The 24,090-nt window shown below is 38.9% G+C and overlaps 1 protein-coding gene across 8 annotated transcripts in view; it reads left to right on the top strand.

Moving 5' to 3' along the window:
- LOC132394131 (guanine nucleotide-binding protein G(I)/G(S)/G(O) subunit gamma-7-like) overlaps positions 1-24,090 on the top strand; it is a 323,380-nt gene that overhangs the window by 245,440 nt on the left and 53,850 nt on the right. For 7 of the 8 annotated variants that reach the window (XM_059969908.1, XM_059969909.1, XM_059969904.1 and 4 more), the window contains one exon: positions 8,524-16,629. The exons of the other annotated variant lie outside the window; for it this stretch is intronic. In XM_059969908.1, the coding sequence (XP_059825891.1) occupies positions 8,524-8,649 (126 nt within the window). In that variant the 3' untranslated portion in view covers positions 8,650-16,629. Of the gene's footprint in view, positions 1-8,523; positions 16,630-24,090 lie in introns of those variants that run through there. 8 annotated transcript variants of the gene reach the window in all.

Raw genomic sequence — 24,090 nt, 5'->3', positions numbered from 1 at the left:
GGCATCAGAGGAGAGAGGGGCCTAATGGTTAGGACTTCTCTCAAGTTGAATCAGAGGTCTTCGAGAGAATCAGGGAATAATCAAGGAGCTGCAAATCACGGCCAGAGTTCAGAGCTGAATGGCTGGTGTCAGGAAATGAGGGTTGTTGATGAAGGAGACAGAGATATGGTTCGGAACCAAAGAGGTGAATTGGATGATAATTGCGGAGCTGGATTTGCAGAATTGCATTGGGGGCATTTAGTGAGTTGACCTTCGCACTCTTCCTTAATTGAGGATATCAAGTAACGTGGAATAGTAGAGAAATGTTGACATTGAAGATAGCGAAGCCCTCAGCCTAGGGATCTATTTGGGCAGAAGCATTATTAAAGCACATTAATTCTAAGAAAAATATGTGACAGGCTTCTCTCAGAATAATATGATCTCATTTCCTGGACAATGCACAAAAAAGAGAGGTGTATGGGGAATTACATCACTCCATGACATGGAAAACATCAGCAGCATGATTCTCAACCAAAACTATCACGTCAAGTTTCCAGCAAGTCACGATTTACCCTGAACTTTGTTGCAGTTTTATTCCAGTACAAAAATAAGTGATTCTCACATACATGGCATTAAAAGCAAGGTGTACTGATGTATAGTTCATTGTGCTTTGCTACTTTGTCAGATTTAATTCATTAAGCTTTCTTTCTGTTTCTATTTTGACTATCTTTTGTGTTGATTTTTTATTACATTTATTTCAATAATGCTCATCACTGTCACCATGAATGATCTGTCAAAATTTTGTTTTATTTTGCTATATTCCCTTTCAACATAAATGGTCCATTGGATTGCGCCAGCTCACAGAGCAATTCCATTCACTACAAATTTGTTCTGATGCCTATTTTCCCCACATCCTAGTAACTTCCTCCATATCCTCACCCCTTGCTGCACTACCATTCCTCCCGTTTTTCACCTGCTTAATTTGTTATTCAGCCATGATGGTGTCACAGCAACATGGTGTGCAGTTGCTGTGATCCATTAATCTGTGACTCATCCAGTCAAATTGGCCTCAAAAATTCATTCTACTTTGATAATAAATTTACTTTGATCAGTGGAATAAATTTTGGAGGCCAATTTGACTAGATGGTCAACCTTCCTATGTGGATAGATTAATTAAACAACTCATTTGGGACAACAACTGATTGGGACTCCCATACTATTAAAGGTCTAGATGGGTTAGAGTTTGTGAAATGTGTTCAGGAAAGTTTACTAAATCAATATATAGATGTACCAACTAGAGAGGATGCAAAATGCAATATTAGATCTCCTATAAGGAAATGAGTTAGGGCAAATGACAGAAGTGTGTGTAGGGGAACACTTTGGTTCCAGTGATCATAATATCATTAGTTTCACCTTGATCATGGATAGAGATTGATCTGGTCCTCGAGTTGAAGTTCTAAACTGGAGAAAGGCCAAATTTGAAGAAATGAGAAAGGATCTAAAAAGCATAGATTGAGACAGATTGTTTTCTGGCAAGGATGTGATTGGTAAGTGGGAGGCCTTCAAAGGAGAAATTTTGAGAGTGCAGAGTTTGTATGTTCCGGTCAGCGTTAAAGGCAAAATGAATAAGAATAAGCAACCTTGGTTCTCGAGGGATATTGGAACTCTGATAAAGAAGAAGAGAGAGATGTATAACATGTATAAGCAACAGGGAGGAAATAAGATGCTTGAGGGGTATAAAAAAAGAAAATAAGAAAGAAATCAGGAGGGCTAAAAGAAGACATGAGGTTGCTTTGGTAGTCAGGGTGAAAGATAATCCTAAGAGCTTCTACAGGTAAAGAGCAAAAAGATAGTAAGGGATAAAATTGGTCCTCTTGAAGATCAAAGTGGTCGGCTATGTATGGAACCAAAAGAAATGGGAGAGATATTAAATGGGTTTTTTGCATCTGTATTTACTAAGGAAACTGGAATGGAGTCTATGGAAACAAGGCAAACAAGTAGGGAGGTCATGGAACTTTACAGATTAAAGAGGAGGAGGTGCTTGATGTCTTGAGGCAAATCAGAGTAGATAACTCCCCAGAATCTGACAGGGTATTCCTTCGGACCTTGAAGGAGACTAGTGTTGAAATTGCAGGAGCCCTGGCAGAAATATTTTAAATGTTAATATCCATGGGTCAGGTGCTGGAGGATTGGAGGATAGCTCATGTAGCTCCGTTGTTTAAAAAAGGCTCAAAAAGTAAGCCGGGAAATTATAGGCCGGTAAGTTTGACATCGGTAATAGGTAAATTATTGGAAAGAATACTAAGAGATAGGATCTACATGTATTTAGATAGACAGGTACTTATTAGAAAAAGTCAGCATGGCTTTATGCGTGGTAGGTTATGTTTAACCAATCTATTAGAGTTTTTCAAGGAGGTTACCAGGAAAGTGGATGAAGGGAAGGCAGTGGATGTTGTATACATGGACTTCAGTAAGGCCTTTGACAAGGTCCCGCATGAGAGGTTAGTTAGAAAGATTCAGTCACTGGGTATACATGGAGAGGTGGTAAATTGGATTAGACATTGGCTTAATGGAAGAAGCCAGAGAGTGGTAGTGGAGGATTGCTACGCTGAGTGGAGGCCTGTGACTAGTGGTGTGCCACAGGGATCAGTGCTGGGTCCATTGTTATTTGTCATCTATATCAATGATCTGGATGATAATGTGGCAAATTGGATCAGCAAATTTGCTGATGATACAAAGATTGGAGGTGTAATGGACAGTGAGGAAGGTTTTCAAAGCTTGCAGAGGGATTTGGACCAGTTGGAGGAATGGGCTGAAAAATGGCAGATGGAGTTTAATGCAGACAAGTGTAAGGTATTGCACTTCAGAAGGTCAAGCCAAGGTAGAACGTACAAGGTAAATGGTAGGACACTGAGGAGTGCAGTAGAACAGAGGGATCTGGGAGTACAGATACAAAATTCCCTAAAAGTGGCATCACAAGTAGATAGGGTTGTAAAGAAAGCTTTTGGTACATTGGCCTTTATAAGTCAAAGTATTGAGTATGAGTTGGAATGTAATGGTGAGGTTGTTAAAGACATTGGTGAGACCGAATTTGGAGTATTGTGTGCAGTTTTGATCACCTAATTACAGGAAGGATATTAATAAGGTTGAAAGAGTGCAGAGAAGGTTTACAAGGATGTTGCCAGGACTTGAGAAACTGAGTTACAGAGAAAGGTTGAATACGTTAAGACTTTATTTTCTGGAAAGTAGGAGAATGAGGGGTGATTTGATAGAGGTGTATAAAATGATGATGGGTATAGATAGAGTGAATACAAAAGGCTATTTCCACTGAGGCTAGGGAAGAAAAAAAACAGAGGTCATGGGTTAAGGGTGAAGAGGAAAAGTTTAAAGGGAACATTGGGGGTGGCTTCTTCACGCAGAGAGTGGTGAGAGTGTGGAATGAGCTGCCAGATGAAGTGGTGAATGCGGGCTCACTTTTGACATTTAAGAAAAACTTGGACAGGTATACAGATGAGAGGGGTTTGAAGGGATATGGCTCAGGTGCAGATCAGTGGGACTAGGCAGAAAAATGATTTGGCACAGCCAAGAAGTACTAAAAGGCCTGTTTCTGTGCTGTAATGTTCTATGGTTCTTATTCTCTGATTTTTCTTCTGTATGTTATATGAACATCAGATTTTCATTCATGTTCATTTGTTCCACACCTCATGGAAATGTGTCAACAAAACAAGAAATATGTTTTTGATCAGGTGGCACAGGAACAACTTACGCATAGCGAGAGGAAGAGATGTTGAGAAAAATCATCAAGGTATTGATCAGATCTGGTGTAGTCAGCTTAGGAGAGCATATTACCAAAGTACTGTGAGAACTGGAAGCTACAGAGCTTTCAGCATATTGCACAGGTGATGTTGCCATTGCTAGCTGTCTCTTACTACAGCAGGAGATTATTTATAATGCCGATCAGGATCCAGCTGGCAATCTGCTTGATACATAAGGATGCATTTGTGCTAAGGGGCCTTCCCCACTGAGCGTTGGTAAGAACACAAAATGTCAGTGAGGAAAATACTAGTCCATCTAGCCTCTCTGAAAATCTCTGTACATCACAATAAATGTATAAAAAATGTCAGCTATGACTCAGAGATGGAACTCAACCCTCCATCAGTTCAGCTTCCATGCCAGGGACTTGAGCATGAAATTTGGATTGCCATTCTGTGTCATAGAGATCAATTGCAGATGAGGTGTTGCCCATCAAGGATTCATTAAACCCCTTCTGATATTCCAAATAGACAATAAGTTTCTGATGGCATTTTTTTAAAACAAATTGAGAAGGCTCTCCTCTGTTCTGTTCAAAATTAATCTCTCAACCAAGTTTATTTAAAAATAAGATTGTTTGGTCATCATCATTTTTGTGGGTCAGATGTGTTCAGATTGACTGCTCTGGTTCCCACATTATAGAAATACATTTAGACTTGCTGGAATGACAGGAAGCCATGAACAGTGCAAGTTAAATGTAAGTCTATTTTTTCACATGCGCGCCACTTCCAGAAAATTAATAACACAGGGAAATTGAAAATATACCACTAAAAATAAGACCAAAGCATTTATGAGAAAAAGAAAATCTCTAACTGGTTTCTTTGATCCTTTAGTTAGTGGATGTGTGTTCAGGAAATCACGCCATGATTAATGATATATGGGGCTTTCCTCTGGTAGATTATCTTAATTTCAGTCAGCAATAAGTGCAGCTGTTGTTTGAGGAAATTCAGCAATTCTATGAGCACCAGAAAGACAGCAATATTTTTATTTGATTCTCTCTTCTGTGGAAAGAGACCAAAATAATATCTAGTTCCTGCAAAATGCAGTAAATAACTTAAGACTATGGTGCTTCCAAGCCAATTCAGTTGGGGAGAAAAAGCAAAACAAACAATCTGTTTCTTTCATGATTTTGTAAACCTCAGTCAAATCACTGCTAAAGTTACTCTAGTGAAGGATCATTTAGCTCAAACTGTTTTGTCTCCATAGATGCTGCATGATTTGCTGACTATCGCAAATACTTTATGTTTTTATTTCACCATAAGATAGTACTTAGCTAAAATGTAGAGCCCCACAATCTTTGATCGACTAAGATCGACTGCTTAATTTACTTCTTAGTAGCACATTTCATAGCCATAAAGCGTTGAAACAGACCGTTCATCCTAGTGAATCCACACTGACCAACAATCAATCATTTACAGAAATCCTACACTAATCTGGTTTTATTTGCTCCATATACTCTTCAATTCTCTCCAGATTCTATCCTCCATTTACACAGTAGGGAAAATTAACCGGTTAATCTACCAACCCACTCCAGTGTGGAAGGATATCAGAGCACCTGTGTGAGACCCATGCAGTGACAGAGAGAATGTACAAGCACCACACAGATGACAGTGGAATTCAGGATTAATTTTGGGTCACTAAAGTCAAGAGGCAGCAGGTGGTTGTAGCAGTGACTGCAAACTTCAGTAGCACCTGAAAAGATTTGATCTCTCACTGATTTCCCCATGGCTCGAGGTCACAGCCAGGTTGGAGTGATCAGTGGAAGGAGAGGTGGGTGGATAAAGGCCTGGTCATTGTACATCCAGTCAGGATTAGGGGTTTAGAATAGTAATCAAGTTGGTAGCCGGTGAAGCTGAATAGTGGTTGAAGATCAGGGCTTCCTGATGCCTCAAGCAAGAAATGCAGTTTGACTTGCTTCTGATGCAGATTCTTCTGCAAACCACACATGCAACCTATATCTGGAAGTTCCATATCAAACTTCACGTTCCTTAGATAATCAGAGGGTCAGTGGAGAGATAGATCATCAAGCAATATCAGGAATCTAGTGAGGAGGGTTGTTGGGAAGATAGGTAGGCTGCAGTGGTTGCAACCTGGACCATTGTGGGGGCTGGAGATGAACTCATGGCTTTTGGGGTTCAAACGATGTGGCTTGGAGATGGAGAGTAATGAAGGGATTTGATACAGTATACTGGTTGTAGACAAAAACAAAAAATGGAGACAAAAAGTGCTTTAGAGCACTCCCATCCATTTATGTAATGCAAAGACCTTATTATTCCAGTAATATCCAACAATGGTCTGTGCCTGAACAATTGGGTCTAACTTACCCAAACAGATTCCAAAGAGAGCATTATGCAAGAAATTCTCATCTGATGTGGAATCCTCTTCAACAGCATGCTTTCAATGCACACCTGGAAGTTCCATGTCAAATTTTCAAGGATAACAAAGAGCAACCTTGATATAGTCTTTATCAGTGACTCTGTGGTAACTGCATTTTCATTCACATAACCCCGAAAACACCAACGGTACCATATCTGTTTTCTGGATTTTCTGCATGTACCTCACATGGAAATTTTCTGAAAGCTATTGTAGCATTTAAACAGCAGGAAAAAAAAGAGAGGCAATTTTTCAACATGCTCAGAAGTACCTTGAGAATTACATGTAAGCTTCCAAACAGAATAGTAAATTTAACTGTATGCTCTTTCAAGTTAAATCAGTAGATATATTCAAGAGAACACTTAACAAACTTACTGAATACAAGTTAACTGTCCTTTTCAAATTTGCAGATGTGGTACCAAAATCATTAACTTTTTTTGGGGGGGGGGGGTCTGGAAACAGGTAACAAATTCATGGAAGACTTCAAGAGAGTGAGATTGATGTTCTGGAATCCTACTGTGTTCAATTTGAATCCCATTTCTCTCCCCATTATGGGAGAGACTGAAAACAAGAAGTCTATGTAGGAGGGAAGGGTTAGATTGATCTTAGAATAGGTTATAAGGCCAGCACAACATTGTAGGCCAAAGTGTGTTGTCATGTTCTGTGTTCTATAAATCACAATTTAAAGATGCTTGGAAGGTAGGCAGCCACTTGTCCCAAATCTATGGAGGCTGCTGCGTATATACAGCTTCTCTCCCCCCCCCCCCCAAGTGTACACCAGGCAGAAAAAAAGAAGGAATTTATACGCTATTCAGCAGGAATTGGCAGAAACAGAATCTTTCAACATAGATATCTTTGTTACAACATTATGAGCTAATAAATGAAAGCCTGCATGCATTTGCTAAAGGCTATTTGGATAAGTCAAATTCAGTTGAATCCTTTGATGAAGTAATGGAGAAGGTTGATGAGGATAGTGTGGTTGCTATGAATATGAGTTTTCAAAAGGAACTTGACAATACCACATAATAGAAGTAAGTAAAATTACAGTTGCTGTGCTTAAGAGGTACATTGATTGTGGGGATACAAAACTTTCTAAGGATCAGAAAGCAGAGATGATGGTTTTCTTTCATGCTGAGGGGAAGTTTGCAGTGTTGTTACCCAGGTGATATTGTTAGTATCACTGCATTTTCTAATATATATTCATCACTAGACAGGGATATACAGGTCAGAATTTCAAAGTTAGCAGAATATGTGAAATTCAGAAATGTAACAAAAGGAAAGAAGGGCAATAACAGCTCCCCCTGAGGCAAAGATTAACATGAAATGCACTGGCATTGCAGATGAAAATTTGCGTGGTGATCCATTCAAACAGAGAAAAGTGAAGAGGGGCTTTATGGGTCTTGTATGTGCACAAAACTATGAATTAGCAAGGGGAATTGAGAAACCAGTTAAAAAACCAAATGTGGTCATTGGCTTTATTAAAAGGAGCATATAATGTAAAAGCAACAAAGTTATTTTAAGTCAATATAAAGCATTGATCAATCTTTAGCAATTACACTGTGCTTAATTTTGTGTGCTGCACTGAAGAATAGATGCCAAGGCCTTGAAAAAAAGTCCAGAAAAGGTTTGCTGGAAGGATTCCAGTAATGGAGACCTCAGTAATATGGAACAACTAGATTCTAACTTCTCATCATACTTCCATAGAAAAAATGGAAATATTTGGTCTATCAGGTCTAAACAGGCTCTCAGAGCAATCCCAGTGCTTACAACAGAGTAGGTGGAAACATTTGTTAGTGGTTCAAACTCAAAGTTTTAATAGCATACATAAAACGAAACCTCTGAACATTGATTTCCATCATTTCCAGACTAATGAGAAAAATTACAAATTCTTGGTTTTTCATTTATTTTCTGAATTGTTTTCTTTATGATGTTCCAATGTCATTGTAAGATTTATTCAAGAAGTTATGTAAAAATGTGTTTGGATGTATGCGCTTTCCTTAGCAAATCTGTATTTCCACAATTACTGAAGGGATGCAAGCATGTTTTTGAGGAAAATAACCAGTTGGATTAAATGGATTAATCCATTCAAGTCTGTCTGAGGATCTTAATCTTGATAACCACTCATACAGCAAAAATGAGGGAGCAGGGTAGACATGCACTTTAGAAGGAAAATGGTTTTTGAAGAAAACAATATTTTTGTAATGTGAAAATAAGCCATGCCTAAGTTTTAACTGCTGTAAGACTGAGATTACGGCAGCAGAAATTGCAAAATCCTGCAAGTAGTCTGTGATTTTGTTTTGTAGTTTCTTACGTCATTGCCTTGGCTAGTTGATGTCATTGATGACTTTTTAACCTTGACAGGTTTCAAAGGCAGCTGTAGATTTGATGAACTACTGTGAGCAGCATGCACGGAATGACCCATTGCTCGTCGGAGTTCCAGCCTCTGAAAATCCCTTCAAGGATAAAAAACCTTGCACCATCCTATAGCTGCTGCCAGCCATCTTTACGCAAACTGACCACAGCATCAGAAGACCTGTCAAGAATTTCTATTGGTAATCAGACCTTGAGAAGCAGTGCAGCTTCTGAAATACAGGCCTGCTGTGGAAATGTGTTTTTAAAAAAGGAAAAAATATTGGATTCTGTTTGTTAGTTAGCTAAGCATGTTTCTCGAATTGAAGGAAAGAAGATATGATGGGGAAGAGCAATGAAAAGGAATTGCTATTTTGGACTTTCATGATAGATTTTCTGATTGTAATATTAAGATCTTAGGTTTAAAAAAAAACTAACTCAGCAAAGATAATCTCTTTGCCGAAAAATTCTATAAAAATGAAAAATGTATATGTAAGGAGTGTACATTTGGAGGGTGATAATACAGTTTGGGCAATAACATATTAGATGAAGAGAAGCAATTGAATGCTTCCATTGCATTTTTAAATGTCACATTGTTCATTTTTATTCTCATTAGCAACTGTACTGTTATTTAAAAAGTAGCTTTCCTTCCCCTTTCCTTTTAAATTCCATATTTACATCACCAAAGTACTGGCCAAGGGAAAACAATGTAAATAATGTTCAATCTGTTCATTCCTCATCTGTTTTCCTTAAAAAGACCTGGTGGTTGTGAAGTAACCAAAAAAAAAACTTGTACTATCAGATGATTCACATTTATTTGTGGTAAACAGTATTACATAGAAGAGCAAATTTTGTGTTCTGCAAATGCAAATATTTCATTCCCTTAAAAAATGACACCATAAGTCCCATTAAAAATCAAACATTCATACCACGTATGTGGATATTGGCAACTCATATTTTATGTCCATTGGAACATTTAATTTTTTTGCTTCACTTGACAGAACAAAACATCCAGCAAGGCCAAGCTTAACATTTAAGAGTGTATGCACACCCTCTGTTAAGCTTCTGTACTAAACTGTATTATAGCTCATCATAAAATGTTTAACTAATTATATATTGTTAATTTATAACTCTTGAAATCATTCATATTGATTTTTTTGTTTGAAGCTAAAGTTCTAATCCATTATTTGCAGCATATTACTTCTACCAACAGTATTCACTTGCCATGTAAAGAATCTGTTCAGTAGCATATCAGCAGCTACAGAATGAAAAAGAAATTCTTGAAATGTCAGTAAAAACCTAAAGCAAAGGCAAAGATTAGGTAGCAAATGTTTGACCATGTGACAATGAGCTACAGCCTTTCACTTGTCCCTGTACATTAGATCAAACCTCCTAAGGAATGTAAATTGTAGTTGTGTGCCAAAAACCATGAAAATGCCAAGTGATTTATGTCATTGAGAAGTGCTAGAATTCTTGAGAACCACAAATTTTTATATATAAAAAAATTATCTTGTAAGACAAGAGCTTAAACACTTGTCACGTTTTTTTCTGTTTAACATATTTAAGCAGATTGCATGTGCTTTGTTCTATCAGCTGCCTTGATATGTCATCTCATGAATGTCACAAGTTACTCTGTGACAAAATGCTTCTTATTTACATCTTAATGCCCAGCAATTAATTTCTTGCATTAAAATCAAACCATTTGAAATCACAGTTATGTAAAGGAAAACTCTTTAAGACTATTCTTTTGTTTACTAGTTTTATGATGGACAGTAGATTTTTTGACACAGAATAATATTGCAGTGACATGCCAGTGCTGCCACCTTTGCTTATTCTCTTTCAACCCTTTTTGGTAATTTTTACAGTGCCTTTTAATTTTGGGAAAATAAAATGGAAAAGCCTTTGTTATCTTACATTGGTTATTAAATTTACCATCTTTCCTTTGATATTGCCAAATCAAAGATCTATTCCTTAAAAAAACAAACTCACTGGAAATTTGAAAGTTATTAAGTGAGATTTTCTCAAATTCCTCTACATTGACATTTGAATTTTAAAAATATAGCCATGTATTTATGTTCCCAGTTGTGATTGCAGATTTGCATCATTGCATTTTTATTCAATATAATCTTGTACATACAGACTTATGTCTAACCCTTCTGTGAACGTAAGTTGCCTGGAAGGTTGAAAATAATTGGAGTTGTACATTGATGTTGTAACATACAGTGCCATAGAGCTATAGGTCTCAACTTTGAACCTCATGAGTTGTGATGCAAAGCTAATTTCAAAGTGGTGTGTTGTAAAGGTTCTATATGAATGACAAATTCTTTCCTGAGAAATCTAGAGGTGAACATGTACAAGTTATTGCCAAATTTCTCTCAAAGGTTTTATTGACATAGGCCTGGGACCAGGCCACTTCACCTCCCTTCTGTATAGTAAATCATACAGTGTACAGGCCCAAAGAGCAAGTAAGAAAATATTCCTTTCTCTGTCCAAAGTGGTGTTTTTAAAGTAAGATATAACATACACAGTATACTGTAGGTTATCACCCTCATTCAAGGACCATCCATTAAAGTTCATCCAGAAATGCTCATCTGATGCTCCTTGACTTTCTAAAACAGTTCCATGGCAAAATTGGTGGGAAAACATTTTCCTTTCAGATCTCATCACTTTCTCCTAATTTTTCTTACTCTTTGTAAATATATTATGGCATTCCCACCTTTCCAAAGTTTAGCTAGCTGGGTGATGGCATTAGAATCACGCCTGAAGTGCCATTGCAAATTGCGAAGGACAAGATCCTTGTGAGAGGAATATTAGGTAGTTACAGTGTTGAGGAAAATGTATCATTAAATGTAAGGACATTTACACTGAGATTTATAGAACTTAATTAACTTGTTGCCCAGGCATTAAATCCCACTGGAAATGCCCTTGTCTCTCAGTACTGTTTAATCCTCATACCAGTTTTTAAACCCAAGGTGAGAATAATCTAGAAATGAAATGGGCAACTTGTTCCACTTTGCAGTGTTAGATGAATTAGACTTTTGAACTCAACTCATCCTTCAGAAAATCTGACACTTATTTGATAATTCCAGTAAATATTTTATCAATCTTGCTAAACTGAGTTTGCCATGTTTGTGAATATATTTGGGAAACCTCCTGATCCCAGACACATGGCATGTTGTTATTATCTTCTAGGAAATTATCCATAGGGTTTGTTTTTGACAAATCATCTGCCCTTAATAACAGTTGATGCTGCCATGCTATCAGCAGTATTGATAGTCAAGGCATTGGAGAGCATCATTGAATCACTCATTCTCAATACCATTTATTGTAGGATATTTTCCTCACCTCTGAAACAGAAGTATTCCCTCACTGTTGAAACAGTGAAGAATAATTTTCTTTAATAGATAACATGGTATAATGAATGTGTGTGGAGAACAAATTTTGCATTAACTTTGTAAAGAGAGGAAACAGTTAGTGGATCTTTCAACAGTGTAAAAGATCCAAAAATGAAAAGAGATAGTTGATTGGTCAATAAAAAAGAAAAAAGATTGTGAATTCATAAGAGTATCTTTCAGGACATCAGGATGTGCCAAAGTGTTTTAAAGTTAATGAAATAATTTCGAAGGCTCGAACTATAAGTTGCCATTATAAAGTAAGGTTATGCAGGACCAAATTGTGATTACCCTTGAGATAATAGCAAATAATTGCTCTTTGTGTTATTAAATGAGAGATAAATATTGAGCAATAAAGAGAAGAACTCTAATGGTCTTATTGAAATAATGGCATGGGTTTTCTTATATCCACCTTAAGAGCCCAGATGTTTTTTTTGTATATGCTATCCCATCTGAAATGCAGCATTCCTTCAGTATTGCACTGTTATTAGCTGAGGTGACATATTTTCTTGGCCAAAGTTTCTGAGTCGGAACTGAAAGTGCTACTTCTCAGCTAAGACTGACAAAGCAAACACCTAAAATTAAATAGTTTTCTCCAAAAAAAAACAGAAACCTAGTTCCCCCAATATTATCTTCATGTCATTGAACTCAATTTTTCTTTTGACAGTGCAAAGCAGAAAAGATCCAGTATTTGGTGCTTTGAATTATCGTTGATTCGACAATCTGCTCATTATCTTCTCTCTTGTTGTGCCTTGAAGGACTTCCTAAATTTACAATGAAATCAGTTCTGTCAGCAGTCAGTCAACAGTGTCTGTTTTTCATCAAAACTTTAGCATTTAGGAAGAGCTTAAACCAACTCGCTCAACTTTTTATAAAAGCCCTTTCCCCATATTAAATAAATCTTGATGAAATCGAAACTTTACATTGTTCAATATCAGATCAATAATCACATTTGACACAGAGAATTTTGTGGAATAGAGCATTGCAACTTGCCTTCACAATGGTAAAGTTCTTAAATAAAAATAAACTCTGGTTATTTCAGACCAATTTTAGGAATTATTGTACTTTGCCTGAATTCAGAACATTACTCTTGATTACCCAGAAGTTAGTTCCTTGATACATTCACAGCAGGGGGAGACAGAAAACAAGAATCTCAATGGTCCCCTCACTCAGTTACGGCCAACTAAATCTCCTTGACACAATTCCTTGATTGCTATGTTTTGTCCACTCTCATCAGCTGCTCCCTCTACCTGAGGGACTAACGTAGACAAAAGGAAGTTCACAAGGCTAATTCCGAGGATGAAAGTGTTGTCCTATAAAAAGATGCTCTACTGATTAGGTCTGTATGCCTTGGAGTTTTGAAGAGTGAGGGTGACCTTATTCAAACCTTTAATATCCTAAACAAGGAATTGAAAAGTAAATGTTGAGATATTTCCGCCATCACAAACAAGGAGGCATAGCTACCAAGTCATGGCCTGGTCATTTAAAACTGAGGTGCATAGAAGTATTTTCTCAGCCAGTAGTGTATCATTTGGATTCTCTGCCCCCAAGAGTGGTGGAGGCCAGATCATTTAGAAACATGTAGTATACCAGAGGTGGCAATAGAGAAATATTTGAAAGATTGAAAATCTGAGGATTTTGGAGAACTGCTCCAATTTTCTTGTGTTTCTGTGATTTCTTCTTACCAGTGGAATCTGTAGCTCATAGAAGAAGTACTTGTCAACTTATTTGTATACTTAGGTACTTTAGGTATCCTCCACAGCACAAAAACAACTTTGTTGGATCAAACCACACTGGGACAATGTTTCAGTAATTGCAGTAATAGGGGGAGGAAACAGTAATTGCTACTATTTTTCCCCCTCATTTCAAATGCCAGGTCAATTGAGAAGGCAAATCCTCACCACAATACCTATGAAGAAATTGGTGAAAGCCAGAACTACTGACATGAAAATACTAATAGAACTAGTTTCCAATGCTGGTCAAGGCAGAAAATCATCTTCATTACTGTGCCCAGTTTGGGAATCTTCCCGTGATCCTCTGCATAACTCACCTAATTCCTCTTCCTTCCTTGCTGGCTTCATTTATGTAATTCCACAGAACTTAGTATTATAAATAATGAAAATAGATTGTACAGACTTAGTGAAGTGGGCACTCAGTATTTAATTTTCTTCTTATTTTTTGGTATCAACTTAGCGCGTGTATCTGCCTGAGCACAACTCTGAAAAGAAACAGATCGACTGAATCACATATTGACAAAGGGGTAAATTCATCTAACTGTTGAATGTCCAGTTCATTTTCACGGCAAATCGTTGTAATAAAAGAAAAAGTATACAAGCTTTTTCAAAGTATCCTTCATTAGAGGCACCTGACTATGAAGGTGAGGCAGTGCATTCAAAAGCTTTCAATCGAACAAGACAATTTTGATCATTTAAGTTTACGACATAGCTGGCACGATGGAGCTTTATATGTTCATTTATATTCACCATCCCAGTCCTAACCAACACTGAAAGGCTGGCTGGAAGAATCACTAAAGCCAAGGTTAGCCCTATCTGAATAATCTTTGCTCTTATTGGTTTAAAGTTTTGTCACAATAATTGAGCATGGCCATTAATGATATAAAATCTATGCATCCTAGAAGAGGGACAACAGTATGGAAGCAGAGCAATAGACAAAAGGATCATGATTAAGACAAATTTACTTTGCATCTTAATGCTCTTCCAAAAGCTTAGATTCAGTACCTATGGTTAAAGATCTTTGGTAATTGTTTTAGCTGTAGGCTTTAGTAACTGCCCTAAATTCAGATGCAAAATACCTGCATTTGCCATCTAGCTCGAACTAGGTGTTTGTTAAAGAGGGTTTCCTGAGCTTGTTTATATGAATTCAAGCAAAATATCTAAGTACATACTAATTTTAGAAATAATAAATTAGATAAATCTTGTTTTGAATGTTTTATTGAAGTGTTGCCTCCTTTGAAAATCTTCGAAATTCCCCTGTTTACCTACAGTGGATAATCAATTGTACAAATGGATGGGTATATCTAAAAGGATCATAACCGTAAAGGTACACCAATCTCTTTGAAGAAGCCGTGTTTTCGGCTTTATAAGCATTGTGTATAACACAATTATCAGTTAAGTTGTATAATGAGTTTAACTAATCACTACAGTGTACTGTATTTTTCAGTTAAATACTATATGCTTAATAGCCTGATGAACTCATTGTGATATTATAAATAATGACAGACTGTCTCTGCTGCTACTTATGTATATTGTACACAGGGATAATGTGTGTTTTATTTTAGAAAAATGAGAAGCTTTAGGGCCACTTTGTAGATGTAACGGAATTTTGTTTTGCCTTTTATACACCCTCTCAGCAGATGCCTTCATGATTTTGAGACCCCCTGCTTCATTTTAAATTCCCTGATGAGCTTCAAGGTACCAAATAACCATTCTGATCCGAGATGCAAGATTGGTGACTCATGGTTTGGTCTGAGTAGTCCCAGGACATCTAGTTGTGAGGTACTGCTCTTGTGGAGGATGGAGACCTGGATACTGTGCCAGTCCTGCTCCTCCAGGGGCTTCAAAATTAATGTAACACCTGTATTACCAAATCTCTGAAGATTGTGAAGTGCAAACTCCAACTTGCTCTATTCAAAAACAGCATTTGGGGTCCTACTTCAACCATAGGAGTTCCCTGTTGAAAGAATCAGTTGCCTTGGATAGGCAGGTACTTTGGTCACTCAGTGGCTTCCTTAAAAATGGAGTCAATAACAAGGTAACAGTAATGCACACATGTGGGAGGCCCTACAGTCTACACCTGCCATCTGACACTGAGAAATTTCATCTATGTTTAAAATCATGCAGCAATGTAATCGACTGTTTCCCAACCGTAGGAGAATAAGGACACTGAGTATTCCAAGAAAAACACTTTACCCAAATGTACGTATGGAGTAACTTGAGTCACAATAATGCCATACACAAGGCTGTTCAATAATTATGAAATTCAGTGAACACAGACCCAAGCTCTGAATGAAACGGACTTTAATCCAAGCCATATTTTACCTTGATTCCAATGAATGAAAGTATATACCAAGAGTATTCCTGAAATGACCACAAATGTATTGCATTAATAAAACTGAAAATAATTTGTAGTGGAAGGGAAAAAGTATCCAAAATGCCAGCAGTTATGTGTATGCTTTCTGCATACAACCTCTTCTAATGCCCTCCATTTCTAATGATACTTCTGTGTTCTAACTAAATTATACTTCTCATTTACATTTCACAACTTAAGAAACTGTGGTTTTTAGTGTTAATTTTTTATAGCATATCAAGCTAAAAGTCTTTTTACTTTGAGTATTCACCTGTGTTTGTGTGTATTCTGAATGCATATATAAGAATATGTACAATTAAAACACAATTAGGATAAGATAATTATTTGTAATCTGTAGTTGTGTATCTTGTATTAAGCCCCTTACTGAATGTGCTTTGTTGCTATTAAAGCTAACATTTAAGGAGTTAGATTATTACAAAATGTTTTCACCTTTTATTCTAGCAGTGCTGTATGAATTGTGAATTGTGCTTGCTCTCTTGATATCTTTGTTGCCCCCTTTTAATTATATTGTTAACACCCTTATTGCACAATGTTTCAAGTGTTGTACAATTTTGAAGGATGACTTGATTGAACTCCAAAGCGTTCACACATTATTTTAATAAATTAGGTTTTTAAGATACGCAAATGTGTATGTGATATGCTTTGCTACCTATCTTCCGGCTTCAACTACACTGCCCAACGTAATAAAACTTACATTTCTATTTCATTATTCTTGAATCTCTAAATATTTCTTTCTCTTTCACATGACATTTTTACAGGCATGTCTGATAGAGTAATGGTGACAACAGTGGCATGTAGATTGATTGGATGAAAAGAAATTTCTTAATTTAATTGTTGTTCAGTCACTAACTAGTGGAATATGTAGAAGTAAACACTAACACTAAAACACTTAATCTGAGAACTTCCTACACCACGGTCAGTTACCTTTGTCAGAAGTACTGCAATTGTTCTAGAAGGCAAGTGGCTTCTCACCACCTTTTTAGGGCAATTAGGGGTGGGCAATCAATGGTAGTTTTAAAAACTACCCTCTGTGCAGCCCTCACACTACCTTCCTTAGTGGCAAAAACATAAAATGCAGCAGCAGCCAGCCTGTTGTTTGACTTCACATTGATACCCCCACATGAGAGCTGAGCTCATCTAAACTCAGTTCAAGTGCCACACCCAGATTTTCCCCCCAAATTGAAAGTAAACCTCAGGAAGCACAAAACAAGTTATTTATCTTTCTATTTATTTATTTAGAGATATAGTGCAGAATAGGCCCTTCAAGCTGCACCACCCAGTAACCCTCAATTTAATCCTAACCTAATCACAGGACAATTTACAATGACCAATTAACCTACTAACCAGTACATCTTTAGACTGTGGGAGGAAACTGAAGCACCTAGAGAAAACCCACACATTCCACGGGGAAAACGTACAAATTCCATACAGATGATGCCAGTACTGAACTCTGAACTCTGACACCTTGACCTCTAATAGTGTCGCGCTAACATGGTGCCCAGTCTGGCGACTCTTCAAGCCACTATAATGACTTGTTTCACTCAGTACTAAATTGTACTGACCCATGCCAGCCAGTAAGTTACCTTTGTAAATTTTACACTTTTGGAAACAGTTATTTGCTACCATCTCTTCACAGAGCAATAATCTTAATGCTATTTTTAAAATCTTTATAATTGCTACTTTGCAAACTACTGTCATGCGAGCAAGGAGTTTCGTTTCATTGCATTATATGTGACAATAAACTAATCTGAATCTAAACCTTGAAGTTGCGAATTACCTGTGGGATTTGCAAAAGCTGTGGCATCATGTTTTCCTTGAATTGCACATATTTCAGTTTTCAGTGAGTAAGATGTCAGCTTTCTGTTCAGCCACTAATTATGACTCAATTAAAATAATTTCAAGTAGCCCTGGGAAAGCACAGCTAGCTCTTTACAGTTCCGGTATTGAATTGAGCTCCATTGATTAAGGAAAGCCAAAGTTACAGCCTAGGGGTTATAAAGCGTGCTGAGAGAGGAGATGAAGAGCCTAATTTGTCAAAGAACTGGAAGATATTTCAAAGAACACATGAATATTGAGACTCAGATGTGGCTAGTTCATGAGAAAGAGCCTCATTCTGTAGCTCAAAGAGGACAAGTCTACCAGAACCTCAGCAGCCAGGCCAAGAAAACCACTAAGAAGCAATCGGGTTAGTTGTCAAACATACACAAAATCAGATTCTGGCCTAAAGAAATTCCTGCAGCAAAGATCATAGAGCTGAGATAATATATCCATAGCAACCACAGATATCTTTATCTGTAGTTGGTAAAATCCCAGAGAGTAGAGAGTCATCTCTCTGTTTTCATTACCTGTAGTTTTACTGGGCTTCTTGACACTAACATTCAGCACTGTTTACTGGCCTTACTTATTCTGGACAGATACATGTTGGTGTTATCAAAGGAGAATGGGACAAAAACAGACCCACCTACCTCCTCCCAGGCATGTGCATGTGGAAGACTGGAAAGGAATAGCTGGCAGAATTAAGTGATGGGAAGTGTGAGAATAGACTAGGAATGTACTGTGTCCAATTTTGCCCTACATTCAGCTGTGGTCTTGGATATCTTGGATATTGAAGAGGAAATCCTGACAAGCATGAGAAAGTAAATCCCTTGGAGAGTATTGCACAAGAACTCAAATGGTATTGTAAATAAACAGTGAATATGTCAACTAATCCAACTGATTTGCTTTCATATTTTAACATTAATGCTCTGTGGCAAACATGATAACTGAAATCCTGATGAATAGTAACTTCACAACACATCTCTAGGTAGCATTTGAAAGAAACTATGGTTGTACTGAATATAAGCCCAGTCAGGCAAGGTTAATGATTGCTAACTTTGATCAGAGGCAGCTTATCACATGGATGTCGACTGAATTTTTCCCTCATGGTGATGAGGCAGCGATGTTAATGCATTGACATTATTCTTCAGCCCCATTGGATGTTTCTCTATTGTCACTATCAGAAGGTTATGCCAACTAGTAAAGACCAAAGTTGGGGCCTTGAAGGCAGAAATGGGTGAATTTATTATGGGGAACAAGGAAATGGCAGACGAGTTGAACAGGTACTTTTGATCTGTTTTCACTAGGGAAGACACAGACAACCTCCCAGATGTAATAGTGGCCAGAGGACCTAGGGCAACTGAAAGAAATTCACATTCGGCAGAAAATGGTGTTGGGTAGGCTGATGGGTCTGAAGGCTAATAAATCCCCAGGGCCTGATGGTCTGCATCCCAGGGTACTTAAGGAGGTGGCTCTAGAAATCGTGGATGCAATGGTAATCATTTTCCAAAGTTCTATAGATTCAGGATCAGTTCCTGAGAATTGGAGGGTAGATAATGTTATCCCACTTTTTAAGAAAGGAGGGAGAGAGAAAACAGGGAATTATAGACCAGTTAGCTTGACATCAGTGGTGGGGAAGATGTGGAGTCAATTATAAAAGATGAAATAGCGGTGCATTTGGATATCAGTAACAGGATCGGTCCGAGTCAGCATGGATTTACGAAGGGGAAATCATGGTTGACTAATCTTCTGGAATTTTTTGAGGATGTGACTATGAAAATGGTCAAGGGAGAGCCAGTAGATGTAGTGTACCTGGACATTCAGAAAGCCTTTGATAAGGCCCCACATAGGAGATTAGTGGGCAAAATTAGAGACCATGGTATTGAGGGTAAGGTACCAACGTGGATAGAAAATTGGTTGGCAGACAGGAAACAAAGAGTAGGGATTAACGGGTCCTTTTCAGAATGGCAGGCAGTGACTAGTGGGGTACCACAAGGCTCAGTGCTAGGACCACAGCTATTTACAATATACATTAATGATTTAGATGAAGGGATTAAAAATAACATTAGCAAATTTGCAGATGACACAAAACTAGGTGGCAGTGTGAAATATGAGGAGGATGTTAGGAGAATGCAGGGTGACTTGGACAGGTTGGGTGAGTGGGCAGATGCATGGCAAATGCAGTTTAATGTGGATAAACGTGAGGTTATCCACTTTGATGGAAAGAACAAGAAGGCAGATTACTATCTGAATGGTGTCAAGTTAGGAAAAGGGGAAGTACAATGAGATCTAGGTGTTCTTGCACATCAGACACTGAAAGTAAGCATACAGGTACAGCAGGCAGTGAAGAAAGCTAATGGCATGTTGGCCTTCATAACAAGGGGAGTTGAGTATAGGAGCAAAGAGGTCCATCTGCAGTTGTACAGGGCCCTGGTGAGACCACACCTGGAGTATTGTGTGCAGTTTTGGTCTCCAAATTTGAGTAAGGACATTCTTGCCATTGAGGGAGTGCAGCGTAGTTTCTTGAGGTTAATTCCCGGGATGGTGAGACTGTCATATATTGAAAGATTGGGCTTGTATACACTGGAATTTAGAAGGATGAGAGGGGATCTGATTGAAACATATAAGATTATTAAGGGATTGGACACACTAGAGGCAGGAAACATGTTCCCAATGTTGGGGGAGTCCAGAACCAGAGGCCACAGTTTAAGAATAAGGGGTAGGCCATTTAGAACGAAGTTGAGGAAAAACTTTTTCACCCAGAGAGTTGTGGATCTATGGAATGCTCTGCCTCAGAAGGCAGTGGAGGCCAATTCTCTGGATGCTTTCAAGAGAGAGTTAGATAGAGCTCTTAAAGATAGCAGAGTCAAGGGATATGGGGAGACGGCAGGAACGGGGTACTGATTGTGGATGATCAGCCATGATCACAGAGAATGGCGGTGCTGGCTCAAAGGGCAGAATGGCCTACTCCTGCACCTGTTGTCTATTGTCTATAGTGTGGTAAAGTAGTGAGACCTGACAATGTGCTCCTTGCCACCTGGCTTGAGAAGCTTTTTTCACTTCTTGCTCACAGACAAGTTGTCAGTGAAAAACTTTTGTGACCTTGATCTATCCAGTTATAAGCTAGAGGATCTGGAAAGGGCAACGCACACAAAATGCTGGGGGAGCTTGGCAAGTCAGGCAGCATCTGTGGAAATGAAAAAGTCATTGACATTTCGGGCTGACTTCATCAGAACTGGAAAGGAAAGGGGAAGATGCCAGAATAAAAGAGTGGAGGGAGGGGAAAGAGATGAAGCTAGAAGGTGACAGGTGAAGCCAGGGAGTGGGGGAGGAGTTCAAGCAAGGTGCTGGTAGGTGATAGGTGGAAAAGGCAAAGAACTGGAGAAGAAGGAATCTGATAGGAGAGAACACAGTGGATCATGTGAGAAACTGAAGGACATGGGATACTGGGGGGGTGGGTGCTCATAGGCAGGTGAAGAGAAGTGATAAGAGAACAGAGTGGGGAGTGAGAGATAGAATGAATGGGAAGGGAGAAAATTTACCAGAAGTTGGAGAAATTGATGTTCATGCCATCACATTGGAGGCTATCCAGATGGAATATGAGGTGTTGCTTCTCCAACTGAGAGTGGCCTCGTCGTAGCAGAGGAGAAGGCTGTAGATGTTGTAATGGGAATTGGGATAGGATTTTAACGGGTTGGCCACCAGGAAATTCCACTTTGTGTAGATGGATCGGAAAGCAGTCCCCCAGTCAACTTTGGATCTCACCAGTGTAGAGGATGCCACATCAGGATCACCAGATATGTAGATGACCGCAGCAAATTCACAGGTGAAGTGTTGCCTCACCTGGAAGGACTGTTTGAGGCCCTGAATGGTAGTGAGGGAGGATGTGAATAGACAGGTGTTGCACTTCTGACATTTGCAGGGCTAAGTGCCAGGAGGGAGATTAGTGGGGAGGGATGAATGGACAAGGGACTCATGGGGGAAGCAAACTCCTTAAAAAGTGGAGAGTGGGGGAATAAAGATGTGTTTAGTCATAGGGTCCTGTTGAAGACGGCGGAAGTTGCAGAGAACTTTGCAGAGAAGTGTTAGATGCAGAGGCTTATGGGGTGGTAAGCGAGGACAAGATGTACTCTATCCATCTTAAGGCAGCAGGTACATGGGGTGAGAATGAATGTCCAGAAAATGGCGGAGACAAAAACAATAAAGGCAAGAGGAATAGAAATTAGAATCCTGTACTAAAAACCCCACGGATGTTTCTGTTCTAACAAATGCAGAATTAAGCCTGTTGATGTATGAGTTGAGTAAGAATGCCAAAGCAAAGTAGTAGGTATGGGAGTGGAGTTAGTAATTTAGAGAGCATTGCATTTATGAAATTAATCTTTTCAATTGCTATTTGATGGCTGGTAGAGAGAAGCCAGTGAAAAATTATGTCTGTCTGTATTTAGCAGACTGTTTTCAAACTATGACCAATGGAGGCCAGTTTTCATGCAATGTTAACAAAAAAGTTGTCCAGTTCTGTGCAACACATTCAAAATGCTGGAGGGACTCAGAAGGTCAGACAGCATCTATGGAAATGAATAAACAGTTGATGTTTCAGTCCATCAGGAAGCTGGGAGGGGATAGGTAAAAAATGTAAAAGTCTGGAGGAGAAGGAATCTGATAGGAGAGGAGAGTTGATCTGATGGGAAAGAATAAGAAATCGGATTGAAGAGGAGAAGGAGCACAACTCCGAGCTCTTTACATCATCTCCCCTCCCCCACCCACCTGGTTTCACCTATCACCTCTAGCTTGTACCCCTTTCCCTCTCTCCACCTTCTTATTCTGGCTTCTTCCCCCTTCATTTGCAATCCTCATAAAGGGTCTCGGTCCAAAACGTCAAACTGTTTATTAATTCCTGTAGATGCTGCCTGACCTGCTGAGTTCCTCCAGCATTTTATGCATCTTGCATTGGATTTCCAGCATCTTGTGTTTGTAGAGTTCTGTATTCTTTATAAAACTTCAGGTGCATTAAAGTGTATAAGGATGGCTCCACATGAGAATTGCAGGCTCATCAAAGTGAAAAGCTATAAGAGTCGACCATCTCCGGGCTCCTGTGTGGCCATTATCATATTAATCCTCAGTGCGGTGTTATTTTGCTGTTGTGTAAACAGGAATATATGAAGAGTGATCTGACTACTGCAACATGAATATCCATGAGTTACCCACAGTAACACGTGTATAGTATAGTATTCTGGCACAATCCACCATCCATGGCCAGCATATCCCTCACTCTAATGCTACAAAAGGCCAGGGGCCTAACCCTGCATTAGTGAGGAACATCGATGACGGCAATAGGCATACCTGAAAATGTGGTAGCTATTATGCAGGATGACATGTGGATGGAGTATATGCAACAGACAGAGGAAGGTACAGTTCAAGATTAAACTCAAGTTTTATTATCTTAAGCACAAGTATATGCATGCACAGGTGCAATGGTAAACTTATTTGCAGCATGCAACACCATTCATAGAAACATGTCACCTTTTCCCTGCGTTTCAGTGCCAGGGCTCCTCAAGGAGGTGTCAAAGGTCCTAGCATCTTGGACTGCTTCATACCGTGATGGTCAAAAGAGAGAGTGTTTGTTGATTAAACCTACTTACAGACTGCTATGCTGCTGGTGCTTAGGGCAGCATGAAGGTCCTCCTTCTCTGGTGATGTTCGGGGCTTCCTTCCTCTCAGTTGTCACTCCTATCAGTCCCGCCCATCTCGGGTGGAGACTCAGGAATACCGTCGCACTCAGATGTTGAAGAATTCTTTATTACTGTTTCCGTAACAATTTTGTTTTAACAGCCCAGAGCTGAACCCCCTAACCTGGAGGACCGGTGGACCACTACCACTACCCTTTGACCTGTTTGGTATGGGTGACCCTACCAAGAGCCAAAGCATAAAGCCCTGACTCCAAGCAACATAACTGCCTGGGTTGTTGAGGCACGCAAGCCTCCAAACCATAACAAGGTTGTGGTCCTCTTGATGGTAGTTAAACTAGCTGCTGCAGAAATACTGTGGGTGCTGGAGCAGCTCAGGTACTGGGTATTTTCTGACATGGCTCATCTAATCAGCAAAGCTTTAGAATCAGCTCCACAGCCTATTCACTTTTCTCACTACTGGCACATAGTTGCTATTGTGTTTACTGTCCTGAAACGCGCTGTAGTATATCTGAAGCTTTTTGACTAGTAGCCTCCACGTCCAGCTCCTCCTCCAGACATGGTCATGACTTGGCAGTGCG

This window comes from Hypanus sabinus, chromosome 5, assembly GCF_030144855.1.
Source record: "Hypanus sabinus isolate sHypSab1 chromosome 5, sHypSab1.hap1, whole genome shotgun sequence".
Classification (NCBI taxonomy): Eukaryota; Metazoa; Chordata; class Chondrichthyes; order Myliobatiformes; family Dasyatidae; genus Hypanus; species Hypanus sabinus.
This window is presented reverse-complemented; position numbering and strand designations above follow the sequence as displayed.